The sequence below is a fragment of the Arachis duranensis genome, chromosome 8 (genome assembly GCF_000817695.3).
Source record: "Arachis duranensis cultivar V14167 chromosome 8, aradu.V14167.gnm2.J7QH, whole genome shotgun sequence".
Lineage (NCBI taxonomy): Eukaryota > Viridiplantae > Streptophyta > Magnoliopsida > Fabales > Fabaceae > Arachis > Arachis duranensis.
In genome coordinates, this window is record NC_029779.3 from 35,681,420 (window position 1) to 35,701,395 (window position 19,976).

The window sequence follows — 19,976 nt, forward strand, 5'->3', positions numbered from 1 at the left end:
AGAAATCACAAATCACTTATTAGAGACATTCAAAATCAAACTCAAAATCCAGAAATAGACTCAACAAAAATCACATTGCCACTAACCTTCCAGTGACAGTAGGACGACGACAGCGAGATGACGAAGACACGACGGCGCAGCTGGAAGCCTCGCACAGCAAAGTCACTGGGGGAATGGACGACGTGCCGAGCTAGAAGAAAATGTCTGGCCGTATGGGTTTGGGATAGGGGAAGGAGGAGGCCGCGAAGAAAGGTTTTTATTTCGAGGCTCCCACACCAATTGTTCTTGCTCAGTTTGACTGAGGTATAGCTCGTCTGTTGGTGAATGCTTGTAATCTCTCTGTCAAGATGAGGTATGCGTTCGTAGTGAGAAAACAAGGGAGTGGGTACGTACATGTAAAAGGCACTCCGACGCTCAAGTAAGTAAGTGAGTAATAAGCTTTACAGAATGCAATGAATTGAACAATTTTCTTACCGTTTTCTTTATATCAGAAAGTGAAAAGTAACTATTATATCTCCGAGTAATGATATTTTGATCGGAAAATAATAGCATATCTGACGTTTTGGTTTAGTTATTAATGACTGATCTATAACGTTTGTGACCAAATTATAACTTTATAACCAACGTATAACGGTCGTATCACTGTATATATGCCATTTCCCATATGATGAGTAAATCCCCATAGTAGTCCCTGAGATTTGCGTGATTACCTAACGTAGTCCTCAAGATCCTGATTTTTTCACTGTAGTCCTCCAGATAGTGCTCCGAGCACTCATAATGGTCCCTGGGCATATTTCTGGTGATGAGTCATCACCGGAGTGCTTACGTGGCGTCGTTTTGCCATGCTGGATGACTCCAACGGCTAGCTGAGCTGGCTCATTTCTAATTTATACCCACATTGGTCTCTCCCACTATATTTAACCCTAAATTCTCAAATTTTGATAAACAACTACAAACAACTCAGTTATATTTGAAATTCTACAGTTACCTAAAGAATCAATCATAATCCATTAACTAAACTAAAGAAAAGAGGCACAATATAATGAAAAAATAAGCAACCTTGGCACCTTTTCACATTGGCACCTGAACCGGGTCTCAGGTGCTTAAAAGTCGACGATATTGTAGCCTGAAAAAGAAGTAAAGCTCATATTTTCATTAACTAAAGAAAGAAAAATCAGAAGTTTAATTAGACAATTTTTATGGCAAGGCATTATTAGTACCTGAATCTCTAGTGCCAAATTGTGGCCTCTGAAAGAAAATGCTACGATTCCAAGAGTATTCAAGACAAGAAACAAAGATGTAAAAGATGATGACGATGACAAAGGTTCATAAGAGATGGAGGGTGGCCTTTATTGGCTCACAGATAGAACCCAAACCATGGTGGAGTAAGTAATTGCTGTCACAACACCTATGAGTGAGAGCCCTGCAATTGAATTGAGGTTTGGAAGTTGAGACAGGACAATGGATAGAGAAGTAAAAACCAGGTACCACTCCACTGTAGTTAAAGAATTTGAGGTACACGTTGGACCACAAACTATTTGGAAGAAGAGTTTCATGGTTTTCCCTTCTATAAGGATCAATGCAGTTGCAATTTCTACTGATAAATAAATAGTTGGAAAGAGAACAAGGCACACTCTTAATCTTTCACCTGAAAAAGCAAGGTTAAAACATTTTCAAATCAGGCAATGATAGTTTTAGGACTGTTATATGTGTATGAATCTTCAATTAACTTGGTTTGAGTACACAACATAATTTTTTAGGATCAATTATATGTAAAGCATTCTTGCATTGGTAATTATGCAACTTTACTAACAATGTGATATAATAAATAAACTATATCAAATAAACTCACCAAATACTGCTTGAGCAAGCTCCACATATCTATTGTACCTTTTTTCAGGAACAGCTTCATGCAGCTGAACCCAAAGCCATAAAGTGTACAGCTGCCAACAATATCCTATGGTTAAAGAAAGGATTCCCCAAACTATCCACGAAAATTTCAGCTAAAGGCTTAATCCAAATCAAAGCAGTAAATATAAAAAACAGTTGGTTTGCATAAAGAATGGTGTGACCAAATTATCCACAAGTGATCATGGACAAATTGCAACAAATCTGATCTGTTCCAACCCTAGAGGAACGTGCAATTCTAGCAGCAGAAATGAACAACACCAATGAAAGGAATTCCATGCATTGCAGCAATGAGAACCTTCCAGAACCCATCAAGACCAGCAAAATGGAGTTGAGCATGGTCGAGTCTGGGCCTGAAGATCTGGGCATTCTTCTCGTTGAAATTGAGCTTGTCCTTACTCTTGGGGTGCTTTTTGAGGTCGGGAGCAGGGCCTTTGGGAGTGCTAGGGCGGCGAATGGCAGCACGAAGGCCGTTGGAATTAGAGGGTTAGGCATCGGGATGGATGTTGGTTTGGAGAGCGTAGAGGAAGAGAATTGAGAGCTTGAAGAATGCGATGAAGAACGCAAAGAAGAAGGAGAGCGAAGCGTGCAGGAGTGGGACTTTGTACAATAACACCAACTTCGAGAGACCAATGTGGGTATAGTGAAAAATGAGCCAGCTCATCTACAGCGTGGCAAAACGACACCACGTAAACGCTTCGGTGATGACTCATCACTAGAAATATGCTCAGGGACCATTATAAATACGCGGAGCTCTATCTGAAAGACTACAGTAAAAAAATCAAAATCTTAAAAACTACATTAAGTAATCATACGAATCTCAAAAATTACTATGAGGATTTACTCCCCATATGATTCATTCTTCAACGAAAAATTATTCTTCTAGATTTTGAGTTGAATTATTCGATACATATATAGCATTAGAATCCACTCCTTCCACTCTATTTGTCTAATATCAAGATTAGTTTAATTTTTAGATATCTAGATTGATTGTGATAAGTCAAATGGATGTATGAGTAATGAAATAAGAATAATATCAAGAAGACAATAATTTAAAATTATTTTATTTAATTTAATATTTATAATTTTATATTAATATTTATAATTTTTTATTTATTATATTTAATATCATAACTACTTATAATTTTTAAACTATGGCTCTCCACAATTTTGTAAAAGAAAACTATAAGCAAATAACTTTTAATTAACTAATTTTAAATAACTATAATTAATAATTATTAATTTTGTATTTTTTAAAAGATAAAATTTAAATAATTATTAATTAATGATAATTTAAAAAATTAAAATGATCAATTGATGACAAATTAATTAGTAATTGGCTGGTTGAGTATTGGTTACCCAACTGAGTTCAATGCCTTCATGATTTGGTGGCAATGTCCCCAATCTCCTTAATTGTTCAATGTAATGCCATCATGTTGTTGCCCCAGGTACTAGATCATATCATATATGAACTTACCTACCGGCATGTCATAAATAATTAATTTGTTTTACATTAATTAATGAAAATTGTACTTCAGCCTCTACTTTTGCAACATGATGTGTCTATGTTTTTTTGCAAATCTTCTCATGCAATTTAAATTAAAATAAAAGAAAACAGGCAAGAAAACTATGGTTTTCCGTCGGAAATAATTAAGCATGTACGTACGACTTAATTAATTGTCCCTTCTTATTATTATTTTTATTATTATATGTCATTGCTGCTTAATGATTTCATAAGAAGAGTAGATAAAAGGGTCACATTGTCATAAATTGAAGATGAAAATTATTGGCTTTTGCTTCACGGATTAATGTTTGAACCAATATGTTTTGAAACTACAATGTCATCATATCGTTGCTTATTAACAAAGCTTGCTTACTACTATTTATTTTGTCCTATCTCTTCACCTTGACTCCATCCTACTACTAATTAATCTACTATACAACTCCTTTTTTTCTTCACAAAAAAATTTAATAAAATTTTCATTAACGTGGTTGATCAAATGTATGTTTACCCTATAGCAATTGATAATGGAATTAACAATTGATGAGCAATGCTTAACAGGACATATTATTTTTGGCCAACAATTAATTAGTAACGTTTAAAAGTATTGACTAAAAATATGTTATTAAATTATTAAATTAAAAATATTAGATTATTAACCAAAAATACTAACTAATATAAATTAAAATTACTAATCTTTCATCTTTTCTCTTATTAATATCAATTCTGGCTTATAATACTTCTCCAACGACTGCAACTCTTTATGTGAAAAAAGTTTATACTTTAATTTTAATTTTTGTTCTATTACTTAGTAACAACGCTTATGAAATATAAAAGTCAACATTTCAAATCTTTTGATTAAGCTTGGTACCAAAGCATACTGCATGCTCCCGAAGCTTCTGCCTCCTCATATGCAATCTTCATGATTTGGTTCATGCAAAATCAAATGAATTCATGTAGCTGTTTTCTTTTGATATTATTCAACAAAAAAAAGCCATAAAATTATATTACGTAAGAGCTTGATTTAGGTGCAATAAAATGTGTTTGTTTATGTATAAGGTGAGGATATATAATTTAACTAAAGACTTTGGCGCAACTTGTGATTAAATTGGACCCATGAAAGATGGTTATATAACACCTAACTCAAACATATTATGACCCACAAACTCTAATTGCTGGTCATGATCGTCCATTTTATGATTATATTCTAATTAACGTAGTAGCTTTAATTTGAAGTTTTCAATTTACAACAAATTCAAATGGATTGAAGTGTACTGCAAAGTGCATTATGGAGAAATCTGAACAAGTTATGGTATGCTATTTAAGCATATGGATGCACCTTGCTTTTCATAATGAAGGTTCTTTCATTTATACAAATCTTTTGTGCACGTCTAGGACAAAAAAGTGAAAAACTGTTAGAAGGTCCAAGGTCATCCATCATTTCTTTTTTATTTTGCTTTTTTGGTTTTAAAGTTTAGATATTAAAGAAGATATAATAAATTAAAAGAGTAGTAGTTAGGCAGAAAGCACTTTAAGCAATCTTGGCCCAGCTGAAGCAATTGGAACTTCTTTAATTAATTAGCTGATGTGAACACAAAATAACAAAAAAAAATCAATAAGCCTCCACAAGAATATAATGTGACTACTCAATTAATTAATGTTTTTCTAATTTCTTAATTGTTCTTATAAGCAGACTATTAGTTGACTTTTTTAATGTTAATTAAGATAAGTCTTTCAAAACTTGATTGGTCTTAAGCTTCTAGTTTTATTTTCATCACATTCCCTCTCTTCCCATATTTTATATATTTTTTTATTTGTTTGCTAATTTAATGAATTCTAATCAATTGACCTGAGTTAAGCTAATAATAAAGCTTTTTTTTTCTTTTTTTCGGGAGATACCGTCAGATAATACGAAAATTTTCATCACACAAACTACGACGAAAGTTTTTTTTTTTAAAGTATAATATAATTTTTTTTTATTGTTGTGGTGTTCTAAGACATGAGAAGTTGTGTGATATACCATGTTTATTATAAAGAGATTCAAAATGTTGGTTTTTAAATTCTTTATCATGATCACTTCTAATTGAAACAATTTTTAAATCTTTTTCGTTTTGAATTTTTTGTTGAATTTTTTAAAAACAGAAAATACTTCATCCTTATGAGTTAGGATAAACATCCAACCGAATCTTATATAGTCATCCAAAATAATTATTTCATAACTTTTTCTTTCAAGATTTTGAGTCCTAATAAGTCCGAATAGATCAAAATATAACAATTTCAATGGTTTCTTAGTATAGATACCTTTCTTAGATTTAAAAGAAATTTTAGTTTATTTACATAAAGATCTCTAACTAATTCTTTTTTGACGAGTTTATAAATTTAGAACATACTAGCATGTCCTAATCTTTTATGCTACATCTATTTTTCAGATTTTATTGAAGAAAAACAAGTTACATTTTGAATCTTAAGATAATTTAGAATGATACCATAGACATTGTCACATCTTTTTGCAATAAACAAAACAGCTCCTATTTTTTTCATTTGTGACTCTATGATCTAATTTTCTAAAGGTTATTACATATCCAATGTCACATAGTTGAGTTATGCTCAAGAAATTATGCTTTAACTCATCTATTAGAAAATACTATCTATACAAGTAGAAAAATTTTTACCAACCTTACGAATGGCAATTATTTTATCTTTACCATTATCTCTAAAAATGACAAATTCTCCATCATATTTGTTGAGTTTGATGAAGAAGGTAGTCTTTTCAGTCATATGCCTTGAACATTCACTATCAAGATATCACATGTTCTTTTTCTTTTTGGATGTAAGATAAATTTGTATGTTTTTCAATTAACTTTAATTATTCAAATTCATTTGGATCTTCTTATGTGAAATACTTTTTGTTGTCCTAGAACATTATAATCGTGAATAATTTTATACAATTTGTTATCACCAAAAGACCTAAAAAAAGAAGCATTGTCGAGGAACATGACTATTTTTATTGCATTTATAGCAATGGTTCCTAGTTGATGAATTTAAAAGCTTGCTGAAAATTTTAGGCTTAACATTTTTGGAAGAGGAAGTTTTAGATTTTTGAAATATTTGTTCAATAACAAATTTGCTTTCTTCTTTAAATCTAAGTCCAGATTTTTTAAAATTAGATCTTTGACAAATAAGTAATTTGTCAAAATTTTGTGAATGTTAAATAAATTATGCTAAATCTCTATTAAGATTCTTAATTTTTTTTATTCAATTTTTTATTTTTAGTAATTAAATTAGTAAAGGCTGAGACCGAATATTTGAGTTTAAATTTATTAATTCAGCTCTTAAAGCATCATTTTTTTCTTTTAAAGATTTTTCATCACAAGTTTCGGTTGCTTTTACTTTTTCTAATAAAAATTTATTTTTATTTTTCAATGCCTCATTATTTTTCTTACACTTAACATATTTATCAAAAAATTTCTTTGAATTCATAGTGAAATCTTTGATAATAGAATGTAGTTCATTAATGAATAAATCAAAGAGATCTACCTCATCCATGTTCGTGTGATCATCCATTAAGCACATTTGAGTCTCATGGTCAGAATTTTCTTCATCTTCCAAATTAGAATCATTTTTCAAATCTTTTCAAATTGTCATTATCACCTTCTTTTTGTCTTTCTTTGATTTTTCGCCTTTTTTCAATTGAAGGCAGTCAAACTTGAAGTGATCTGACTCCTTGTAGTGGTGACAAGTAAATTTGAATTGATCTTTTTTAAAATCTTTAGATAAAGTAGTTTCTTTGGATTTGCTTTTGAATCTCATTAAACTCCTCATTTTTCTTACAAAGAGTACCGTCTCTTCATCTGAGATGCTGTTATCAGATTCTTTTTCTTTGACTATCATTCTTGACTTCAATGCTATATATTTTTTTTTGTCATCTCTGTCTTGAGACATGTGGGTAATTTCATAGGCTAACAACTTGCCTCTTAGCTCACCATAATAATTTTTATCAAATCATTTCTTTTGAAGATAGCAATATTTTTCATTTTCCATTTTTTAGTAAGACTCCTCAAGATCTTCCTTTCTAAAATATCTTCAGAATAGCTTTTTTCCAAGGCATTTAGGTTGTTGATGAATATTAAGAACTTCTCAAACACATGATCAATGCTTTCATCCTCCTTCATGAGGAACATTTCGTACTCCTTCACCAGCATGTCTATTCTTGTCTCTCTCACTTGTTTTTTTTCATGGGTGAGTTTCACCTTGTCCTATATTTTTTTTTTGCAGTTTTTGCATCTTGAAATTTTGTTGTACTCTTCAAACTTTATTGCATAATACATTAGGTTGATTGCCTTTGCATTGAGTTTAACTTTCTTCTTTTCTTTCTCTATCCATTCATTGGCTTCCTTTGGTACTACATCTTCATCAACATTTTGTTTTGTTGGGATATCAGGTCCATTAACAATAATCTTCTAGATATTGTAGTCAATTGATTGCACAAAAATTTTCATTCTCTCATTTTTCAGTGAACATGTATGCCATGATGTTTGTACCCATGATTGATAGTCATGGATCTTTGTTTCAAGTTATGAAGCTTGACTCTTTGAGATCGGACTCTTGATACCAATTGATGGTAATGCTAGAATTTGATAAGGAAGTTGAATCAAGTTGATTTCAGAAAATAAGTTCTTTTAGCAATTTTTTGCAAAAACAGATTATGTAGGAGATTTTTTACTTTTTGTCTCTAAAACCAAAATAGAACAGAGTAAGAAGAAAGAGAATGAAACAAGCATGTATTGTAATTTGATTTTTTTGTGCCATAAAACCTACTCCACCATAACCATGGTAGAATTTTCACTGTAATCAAACTGATTACATACACCAATACTAATTAATTACACCCTAATTTATATAGTATCAACCACTAAATTTTTGCTCAAACCTAGCCACTACCAAGTGTTGTTCCATCAATAAAGGAGAACCCACTAATTCAATCAGTTACTAAGTGCTATCCCAACTTGACAAAGAAAAGTAATCCTAATTCATCAAATAACAAGTACAAAGAAATTTTCTTTAGCTTTTTCAATGTATCTCTTTTGCCTCTTTTACTCTTATGGCTTTTTCAATTTTCTCCTCACCATGATATATCTTTTTCTCAATTACAGAAAGATGAACAATAGATTACTATAACACTGAAATTTCAAATGAAGTACAAAGTTAAAGAAAAATATGTTAGCTCAAGTATATGAGATAATGCTCAAGTGTCATTCTATTTAACTTTTCTTGTCTTCAAATGTTGTTGAGAATTGGCTATATATATATAGTGAGAAGCTTACTTCATTAAATTGGTTTACTACCTCTTCATTTTTCTTGCCAATTTTATCCGTTGTGGCTATCTTTTTTGGCATGCAATACTTTTTTATTTTGCTCCACTGTCTCTGCTGTTCTTCCATAATAATACCAAATGTTTCGTGTTTTTTTTTTTTATTTCAACCATGAATTTTCAGAATCTTCTCTCTTAACTTCTAGGTTATGATAGTTGCTCATTAAATATATTGGATTGAAACTTTAAATTGGTGTATTGAAAATTTGCTGAAGCAATATAAATTTAGACTGAGAGATAAAATAGAGCCTACACCACTAACACACATTAAATTGAATTTAGAATTTTAACCCAATAAATATTTATCATTATATTTATATACCCAAAACCAATATCTTAATCCAACAAGTTATGTTATGAATTCTAAGACATTTCGTTTTCATTCCTGAATCTTTTCAGTTCGAGAGAGATCTTTGGTTTGTTGAAAGGAAAAGTCTAGTTGATAGCTAACAATCACAAAAATTGTTGGCCCTCTAGCATTGCTCTTGTTGAAAACATATGAATAATTGATACTCTTTTTGCAGAGAAAAGCTAAAAGCTCAAAGAACCACACAATCACTTTTCGTGCACTCTTTTACTCCATGATTTTAGTTATCCAACATAATTCAATTTTAGTCTTTATGTTTATAATTTAAAATTTAAGATTAAAAATTTATGATTTAAGATAAAAAATTTAAAATAAAAAAAATAATTTTAAAAAAATGAACTGATGTTAACTGAAAAAGATTAATTATTACCTGACATTATTCATTTTGAATAATAATAATAATAACAATAATAATAATAATAATAATAATAATAATATACACAGGGAAAATGATCAATAATTTTATGGTATTCAGTCTAATCAACAATTAAAATGTACAACTAAGAATCTTCAATAATTTATTTTTCATTAGAATTCAATTAGCCGGCTCAAGCAGGCTGGCCGGCAATGTTATTGTAGTGAAATCTTCAATATACCAATAGCATGCAAACCATAGTGTATATATATAGAGATAACACTAAAACACACAGACAACATTAAAACACAAGCATATATAGTAGTAGAGTATTATTTATTATTAGAGAGAACAATATGAGACAAGCAGGTGCATATTCTGGGATACTATGTGGGGGCATTTCTGGAAGAACAGGGCCACACTCTTTGCCATTGGCAAGGATCAAGAAGATCATGAAAAAATCTGGTGAAGATGTTAAGATGATTTCTGGTGAGGCACCTATTGTTTTCTCAAAGGCTTGTGAGCTCTTCATTGAGGAACTTACTAGAAGGTCTTGGATCGTCGCCATCCATGGAAAGAGGAGAACCTTGCATAAAGATGACGTCGCATCCGCCGTCGTCGCCACTGATATCTTTGACTTTTTGGTCACTTTGGTGTCTCATAATCATGGATGTGCTTTGAATAATAATGCCAATAATGATGGTGCTGTTATGGAAATTCAGACATTACAGTATTCTTAAGCTGTCTTTGAAAATTATTTGAAAATATAAATACAAAGAGATATTATTAGAAGACACAAACTTATTTGATACACAGATAAGTATATTGATAGAGGAAAATTTTAAGTGTTTCGTTTACTTTATTGGAACACCAGTGTACCACGTATTATTCGGTAGTGAGTTTTGAAAAATAGAAAGTAAACACATGAAAAATTACATGTATTTGGATATACTTTTATCTTGTTTCGGCGGCATAACTTTACATATACACTACTGTCTACTGATTCATGAAGGATTTGAAGCAAGTTAACATGCATGTTATGGGCAATAAAAATTAAAATATATATGTATCTATAATTATATTATTTTAAATTAAGTTTAAATTTATAATTAATAAACAACAATCTTAATTATTATTTTTTTAAGATGTTAAATTTAATTCGTAATTTAACATAATATATAACAACTAATAATTATTTTTTTATTTTATATTATTCTTGCATAGTAAACTAGTCTGCTGTATATATATCTTGACTCTTAAAGAGATTAAGTTCGTTCTTATTGTCTTATAACGAAATATACTTCTCCTTTCTTGAGAAGATTAAATGGTACCTATAAAAGATATTCTTATTTTTAAGTTAGCATGAGAAGTATGTTAGAATAAAAAATAATTTATAACTTAGAACTTACTTTTTGAGAAGTAAAAAATGTTATAACTTAATACAAATGACATTAATATTATGACTATTTAATTATTAAATTTAAGAAAATATTTGATAATCTAATAAATAAATTAATCAAAAACAGTCAAAATTTATTTTATTTACTATTTATTAATTATTATAATAGTTTATAAATATTAAATAAGATAAATTTTAGTTTTTTTTGTCATTCTAACATTACCATTAAACTTATAATTGAAACAATTTATTACACATGCAAGCGCATCATTAATTCAAACAACAACAACAAAATTCTAATTAATGATTATAAAATAAAGTCAAGGGCTAAATGAGACTCAAAATTTTCTAATAATTAAGCATTAAATTACAATTATATTATATATACATAAAATTTAACAATTAATCACCATGTATATATGTATTTGACATATTATAAAAAATTATTATACTACCAAACAATAAGTTTAATTATTGGTTTATTAAAGGTCTTATTATTTTAGGGTAAAGTATTTTTTTTTAGAATTTATCAAAAATTTTAAAAATATTCCTAAATTTTATTTTATTTTAATTTTGTCTTTAAAATTTTCGATTTATATCAAATATAACTCTGACAATTAAATTTTTAAAAAATTTAAGATCAATCCGATTAATGTTTGGGTGTACTGTGTGAAGGTACCAGATCTTAGAGAGTGAGGATTGAAGAAGAAAGGAGACTGAAGATTGAGGAAGAGAGCAAAGGAAAATAAACTTTATTGATTACTCAATAAAATGAATGAAAATCAATTCAGTACAATAGCATGCGTCTACTTATAAAGAGTGATAGAAGCTTCTAGAGATCTTAAGGGTGTGAAAAGGTGTGACTTGTGCTAAAAGTGTGACTTGTGCTAACTCATAACAAAACTACCTGTCTTAACTAACACTCTCATCATAACACCTATTATCATCTTTACTTGTCTTTGTTTTGTTTTGTTGACAGCTATACACTTATCATCATCTCCAGCAAATTTTATTATACTCTGTTGAGGATGAACAATTCTAACTTCCAGCAATAAGTTGCTGATCATGAACACTGAGCTTGGCACAGAAATGGAGAAAGCTCTCTGAGGGTATTGCCTTTATAAGAATGTCAGCTAGCTGCACTAATCCTAGGATATGGCTGATCCGAATCTCTTTATTGTTGACATGATCCCTAACAAAGTGCAAATCAATCTTGAAGTGCTTGGACTTGGAGTGGAGGATAGGATTAGCAGCAAGCAAAACGGCGCTGAGATTGTCACAATACAACATTGGTGCTTCGAGTGATGGATATAGTAATTCACTCATCATGGTTTTTACCCAAATTAACTCTGCTACTGCATCTGCCATACTTCAATATTCAGCCTCAGTACTTGATCTAGCTACTGCTGATTGCTTCTTTGATGCCCAAGAGATCAAATTTGAGCCAAGAAAAACACAATGACCACTGGTGGACTTCCTATCATCTAGATCCCCAGTCCAGTCTGAGTCACTATAAGCAGTTACGCCCATAAAGAAATCCTGTTTTATATGTAAGACGTAGCTAGCTGTGCCACTCAAGTATCTTAGTACCCATTTAACCATTCTCCGATGATAGTCCAAAGGAGCTTGAACAAATTGAGACAGCTTGTTAACACTGTAGCAGATTCCAGGCCTTGTTATTGTGAGATACTGCAGGCTGCCAATGATCGATCTGTATAGCTTTGGATCATAGAAGCTAGACCCACCAAGAGCTGAGACTTTCACAGTGGATGGTAGAGATGTGTGGCAGGAGGCACAGCCAACCATACCAGCTTTCTTTAATATTTCCCCAACATATTTCTGCTGAGTGAGCACTAGACCACCATCACAAGTTCTAGTTACTTAAATTCCAAGGAAGTAGTGTAGGTCTCCTATATCTTTGAGAGAAAATTTTTTGTTCAGCTTAGCTATCACATCACAAGGGCAGAAGATTCACCAGTCACAATGATATCATCTACATACACAAGCACATAAGTTTGGAGTCCATCAACAGTTTTGACAAAGACTGAGACATCAGACTTGGTAGCTGTAAAACCAATCTCCCTTAATTCACTTGCCAGCTTATGATACCACTCTCTTGGGGCTTGCTTCAGCCTATAGAGAGCCTTTGTAAGCTTGCATACTAAGAATGGATCTCCTTATTCATACCCTGGAGGCTGCCTCATATCCTCCATTAAATCACAATGCAAGAAGGCATTATTAACGTCTAACTGTCTGATTACCCAGGATTTGGATATAGCGATGGATAGCAACAATCTAATGGAAGTAGGCTTCACTATTGGGCTATAGTTCTCTGTGAAGTCAGATCCATGTTTCTGAGCATACCCCTGAGCTACCAGCCTCGCCTTGTGCTTTTGTAAAGAGCCATCTGCATTGCATTGTATTTCAGCCTGAATACCCACCTGCTGCCTATGGCTTCTCTATTGGGTGGAAGGCTTACTAATTCCCACGTATAGTTCCTGATTAGTGCATCATATTCCAGATTCATAGCAGCTCTCTATTCTGGAGAATTCAGAGCTTGCTTTACAGTTCTTGGCTCCACACTGGCAGAAAAGACTTTTGGCTTAAAAATTCCAGCCTTACTTCTAGTGAACATTGAATGAGAATTAACAGCAACAGGTACATGTTTAGAATCCTCTGAAATTGGTATCTTAATGTCATTGATAGGGACAAGAGTGGGAATAGAGGAAGATGCTATTGGTAACTGAGGTATGAGGGGTGAGGTTGATGGTTGAGGAAGAGTTGAAGGTGAGGAATTGGCTGAGTTGTGGTTCAAACTGTCTTGAGAGGGAGAGACCTGTTAACTTGAGACTGGATGGCTGAAGTTGACTTGCTGAGACTGAAACTTCCTTGGTTCAACTATATTTGTCAAAGGCTTAGGGATGAGTGAAAAGGTTGGAATAGAGGGAGGTAAGGCATCTTCAAAAGATGATACAGAGTTACTAGGAACCTGCTGTGTAGCTTGCTAAAAAGGAAACTTGTCTTCAAATAATACAACATGAGGGGTGATAATAACTTTCCCATCCTGAGTGAGACATTTATATCCCTTGTGAGATGTGTCATACCCAATGAATGTGCAAGGTGAGAACCCGAAATCCAGCTTGTACTTATTGTAAGATCTTTGATGAGGGAAGCATAAACATCCAAAGACTCGAAACTGGTCATAAGAAGGCGTTTTGCCAAACAGTTTTTCAGTAGGAGACATGCCCTCTAACACTAGTGTTGGAAGCATATTTATGAGTTTGGCAGTAGTAGTAAAGGCTTCTCCCCAAAATCTAGTAGGCATGGATGCCCCTACAAGTAAAGCAATGCCCATTTCAACCACATGGCGATGCTTCCTTTCAGCAGCTCCATTCTGCTGATGGACATGAGGACATGAAGACCTGCATACAACTCCTTTTGCCTGCAACAGCTTAGATAAGCTTTTATACTCAGCAGCATTGTCACTTTGCAACATTTTCAACTTTGTATTTAATTGTAATTCAGCCATTTTGTTGGAAGTGATTAAATAATGATTTTAATTGAGCTCTAGATTTAATGAGATAAAGCCATGTATACTTTGAGAATGCATCAATAAAGTTTACAAAGTACCAATGTCCATTAGTGTCTGAAATGGGTGTTGGCCCCCAAATATCAAAATGTACAAGCTCCAAGGGATGGTTATACATAATTTGAGAGGAAAAGAGAGGTAAGTGGTGGGATTTTCCAATACAACAAGCTGGGCATTTAAGTTTGGTTACAAAAGAGGGAATTTGACAAGTCTTTAATACTTGTGATACAATGCTATGGTTTGGATGGCCTAATCTAGCATGCCAAATCAGGACATCACCCTTATTTCCTAATGCAGAAGTGTATGCTTCTGGTTTGCTTTGACCAATTGTGAACTTATAAAGGCCTTTGTGAGTGTCTTTGGTTTTTATGCAGCACCTATCGTCATGAAATTCAAAGAAGACTTGATTGTCACAGTAACATTGATATACACTCATTAAATTTTTTGTTATTTTAGGCATACATAGCAATTTTCTAAGGTGTAATAATCTAGAGCTCAAATCAAATTTAATGCACAAATTACCAACAAAGGAAATTGACAAACCTATTCCATTGCCTACTATAACTTACTCATCACCACAATACTCCTCCTTCTCTAACAGATTCTGCTCAGTGTGAGTCATGTGATGCGTAGCTTCTGAGTTAGGATACCAATTCAAATCCTAAACTATGGCAGGCATTGCTAAGACATTACAAGAAGTTGGCACGAGGCTGAGATACCTGCTGAGGAACCTGATTGTTTCCACTGTTGTATCCTTCATTGCCATAGGGATGATTGCTTGCTTTGCTGTATCCACTATATCCTCCATTTTCATTTTCATAGCCACCTTCATAGAAGTCTTCACTGTACCTATACCAGCAAGTTCTAGCCGTGTGACCTATTTTATTGCACACTTGACACTGTGGTTTCTCAGCCTGATAACCTCTCATATTGTTCATCCTGCCACCTCTATTAAACTGTCCTCTGCCACCTGCAATCTAGCTACTAAATCCACCATTTGTATGTTCTTGCAGTGAGAAATCTTGCAGAGATCTACCTCCATTGAAGTAGCATCTGCCTCCTCTAAACGTGCATCCTCTTCGTCCTCAAAATCCACCTCTAAAACCTCCTCTGCTAAATTGATCGATATTAGCTTGCACAAATGCCTCTAGCTTCATGAACCTTGTGAGCATGCTTTCATGAGCCAGTAGTAGGACTTCCAATTCGGCAACTGTTATGCACTGAGATCTTGCTAGCACAGAGGTATAGATCAAAGAATACTCCTCGGTTAAATCATGCAAGATTGCATTTACTTGATCACTTTCAGTTATTGCTTCACCTACTGAGACTAGTGCATCAATTGTGCTCTTAATTAAAAGGACATACTCAGTTACAGATGCTCCAATTTGAAGAGTACTAAGCTTGTGTTTTAACTGCATTACCTTTGCTTTGATCTGAGACGCGAAATGATCTTCAAGCCTCTTCCAAACTTGATGCGTGTAACTGCATCCAACCATCTGTGTGGTAAATGGTTTACTCATCGAAGCCAAGAGCCATGAATTGAGCAAAGCATCTTGTCTTTTCCATTGTTGATACTGCGGATTCAATACTATATCGGTCTCGTTTTCGGTTACTAGGTATTGCTGAGGGATTACTTTTTCTGTAACATGAGTTAGCATATCATTTCCTTCAATTGTTGAGAATGCCTAGTCTTTTCATTGCAGAAAATTTTTCTCATCCAGCTTCATTGAGATCAGTGTTGCTACAAATCCTAGAGCCATCATGACTTAGCTTGAATTAGCTTGAACTCTTCTGAATTTGTGATTTCGCAGAAGTTGTGGCACCATAAACTCTGATACCATGAAGGTACCAGATCTTAGAGGGTGAGGATTGAAGAAGAAACGAGACTGAAGATTGAGGAAGAGAGAAGAGGAAAATGAATTTTATTGATTACTCAGCAAAATGAATGAAAATCAATTCAGTACAATAACATGCGTCTACTTATAGAGAGTGATGGAAGCTTCTGGAGATCTTAAGGGTGTGAAAAGGTATGACTTGTGTTAAAAGTGTGACTTGTGCCAAAGGTGTGACTTGTGCTAACTTATAACAGAACTACCTGTCTTAACTAACACTCTCATCATAGCACTTATCATCATCTCTATTTGTCTTTGTTCTATTTTGTTGACAGCTATACACTTATCACTGTACACACAACAGGAATTCTGAAGGTGGCATATATATGGAGGAAAATGCAAGTTCAACCACCAATATGGTTAGGCTCATATTTTAGTTTTAGTTACGAAGGAGGTTATTATTTGTCCAATTCATATTTTTGTTTATTTTATTTATTTTTTATTATAGGATATTTTTGGACTGTATATGAGATGATTCATGCAAACGTGAAGGTAATATTGTTCTGCTCGTACAAAGACAAATTAAAAGAGAATTAAATTTATATGTATAAATTGACAGGTAAATTACCATCAAATTTGCATCTAGTTGTTTCTATATTATATTATTCTCTTTTTTTTTTGCTGTTGTAGCTATTATTTATTGTGTTTGCTTCTACCGTTTTTAGAAAAAGATCGGCTGTTTATAAGACAAAAAATTCATTTCTTTGAGATAGATACTAACAGACTCTTTTTCACAGGAGATGAGACTGATTTGCTGAATGTGTAAAAATAATTAGAAGAGCCTAAGGTGCCATCCTTTCAAATTGCAAGAAAAGTTTTATGGAGAAAGAGACTACAATTGCATTGCATCATGTAGAAAATGTTTGTCTTTGCCATTACTGATTCCTTAAACTATGTTTGACTAATGTAACTCGTTTTCCTCGGTGGAACTTTCTATCTAATATAACATTCTATGTATTATACAATTTTTAATAAGGTAATGAATTTTTAGAAATGGACATGTTATTTTAAATATTTCATTTAAGTTATTATAATATTTGGTCGCAAATATCTTCTTTGGATGGACATATACTACCATCTTGAAAATTCCAACAACCTGCAGAGAATTAGAGAAACATTACTAATACAGAAATACTATACTTCAATTAAGAAGAAAAAAAAATTTAAAAACAAGAAAGAACAGAAGTCTTGACTGTCTAACAGGTAGAGAAAGCATTTATTAGCCACATCAATTATTATGCCAAAAAAATTTACAGAGACATGTGCAATGAAGAATCAAATTGTTGGCAAGAGAGTACAATTGGAGGAAGAAAATTATTGATCCCACTATTTATATGAAATTTTTATCTAGCATATAAAAAATTTATGACATACAATGATAAATCACTATAAACTAATAACTTTGCCTTGGTCGAGTGATAGAAAAAATCGTCCTCTGATCTTTACAATAATTTTGTCTCCTTTGCAAAAGCCTAATAAGAGAGATAATCACGACTTTTCAAACCAGACTAGTCAAATTATGAATGCTACATTACTGCTCATTACTTACTAATTAGTATCCTTACACAACAATAATATTTGTACATCATAGCACCCACCTTAATTGAATTGTCCTTACATTCAACATTTGGGATAGGACAATCTATTTGGATAAAATTATTGGTAAAAATGATGTTATATTTCACAATATTTTCTTATTTTATTTGAATCAAATTATAAAATGAGAATTTTAAAGTAATTCATTTTAATTATGGCGCGCGTTTGGCACGTTAACTAATAGAATTAGAATTTGTTAACAAGTATCCTGAAAACACTTTCATCCTCTTAATCAATGTCTTTATAATACTTTTTAGCTAGATTCATAAAATTAATGTAATTTGATGATTAAAATTTGCTAAAATTTAAATTGTCTAACTAAAAATTTTTTACAGATTAACTTGAGATATTATTCTAGATTTTTTGACAACTATAATTTAAAACCGTGCTATTTACACCTGTGTTAACTTAAATAATTAAGTTTCAATATCTAATATAATCTAAATGTTTATTATCACAAATACTATATTATAAAAAAGTTGATCAATTAAATAAAAAAATATTTTTATATATCTCAATATATTGTTTCAAAATATATGATCAAAATCTGCTTATATAATAATAAAGGTACAACACTGTTCACTTAATAAAACGTGTTTAAATAACCATCACTTAAAATGCGAATTTTATATCATTTAATTTTTCTATGTATAATAATAAGTCTACATGTACAATATTATTGAACTCTGCACATTATTACAAAGCTACTACATTTACATAAGAAAGATAGCATGGCAGCAACGCACATAAATTTAATTGTCTAATTAACACAACTACAAATTAAAAATAAAATAAAATAAAAGTTCAATATGCACTACTCTTTTGAATCGGGTATATGAACCTCTATTGCTAATTAAATATGTACTAAAAAAATGATCAAATTACACGTGAAGGTTCATTCGAACCTTGTACCACCCTTTTTTGAAATAACCCAAAAATGTCCATCCATATTTTACTACAGATCTTATGCTCTTGGATCCGTTTGTCTTTGATTCACCCATCTCTAAATAATGATTAATCACCAATAGAAGAAGATATAATAAAAAACAAAAACAAAAAATGTAGTATATTATAGCAATGTGATGAATTAGGTGATGATGATGGTGATAGGAAACTCAAGTAATTAATTAAGGGTAGTCTTGGGTGATCAGATGAAAAAAAATCTTGTGTTGAGGGAATTGAAGAGGTTCTAGTATTCTTATAATTGGTTTTTCTCTTTATGTTCATCACCTATTGTGTTATTGATTGTCTTTTATAATTGGATAGATTATGATAGTTGATAAGATAGGCAAATGAATGATGACAACTGTTGTAACAGATTATCATGATATAATAATATTTTGATATGTGTCAATTATTGACTTGATGAATATTAGTGTAAAGTACGTGTATGCTGTATTTAATTTAGTGTGTTTTGACTTTTGAATATGATTCTGTTTTTGGATAACATAGGATTGTTTGATAGTTATGTTTTTTTATTTTTGGCTATGCCAGGTTCAAGTTCAACTACTGTTTAAGGAATGTTATTTACTTATTTATTTTTTTCAAATGAAAATCAAAGTAGAATTAAACGGTAACAGATATTTGGATTGAATCTTGTTTCTTCAAGTAAGTAGAACTCCAATAGAACTTCTCAACCACTTAAAAATAGCTACTGCAATTAATTTCTCTAGTGATGATGTATGTTAATAATATTGGTAATGTTTTTAATAAAACTTCATGTTCAGAAAGCATATATATAGCTCGAATCTAATAAGTTTAAATTAATTTTGTTTGGATGAAATTATATAAATATTCTTAGTAAAATTTAAATTTAAATTGTTTGAAATTATATAAATATTGGTAATATTCTTTTTTTTTTCTTAAGGTTATTTTATATTGGACATTGTATCACTTTTTAAAAAATACGGAATTTCTTGTTTTTAATGAAAAAAATTTAAATTGTTTGAATATAGTATAAAATAAAAGTATTTTTATTAAATTATAATTAAGAACATA

General features: G+C 31.6%; 1 protein-coding gene across 1 annotated transcript; it reads left to right on the plus strand.

The window, feature by feature from the left end:
- The first annotated feature begins 9,858 nt into the window (after positions 1–9,858).
- Positions 9,859–10,288, plus strand: LOC107462326 (nuclear transcription factor Y subunit C-1-like). The gene has a single exon (XM_016080901.3). The coding sequence runs from the start codon at positions 9,859–9,861 to the stop codon at positions 10,240–10,242; it is 384 nt and encodes a 127-aa protein (XP_015936387.1). The 3' UTR covers positions 10,243–10,288.
- Positions 10,289–19,976: the final 9,688 nt, after the last annotated feature.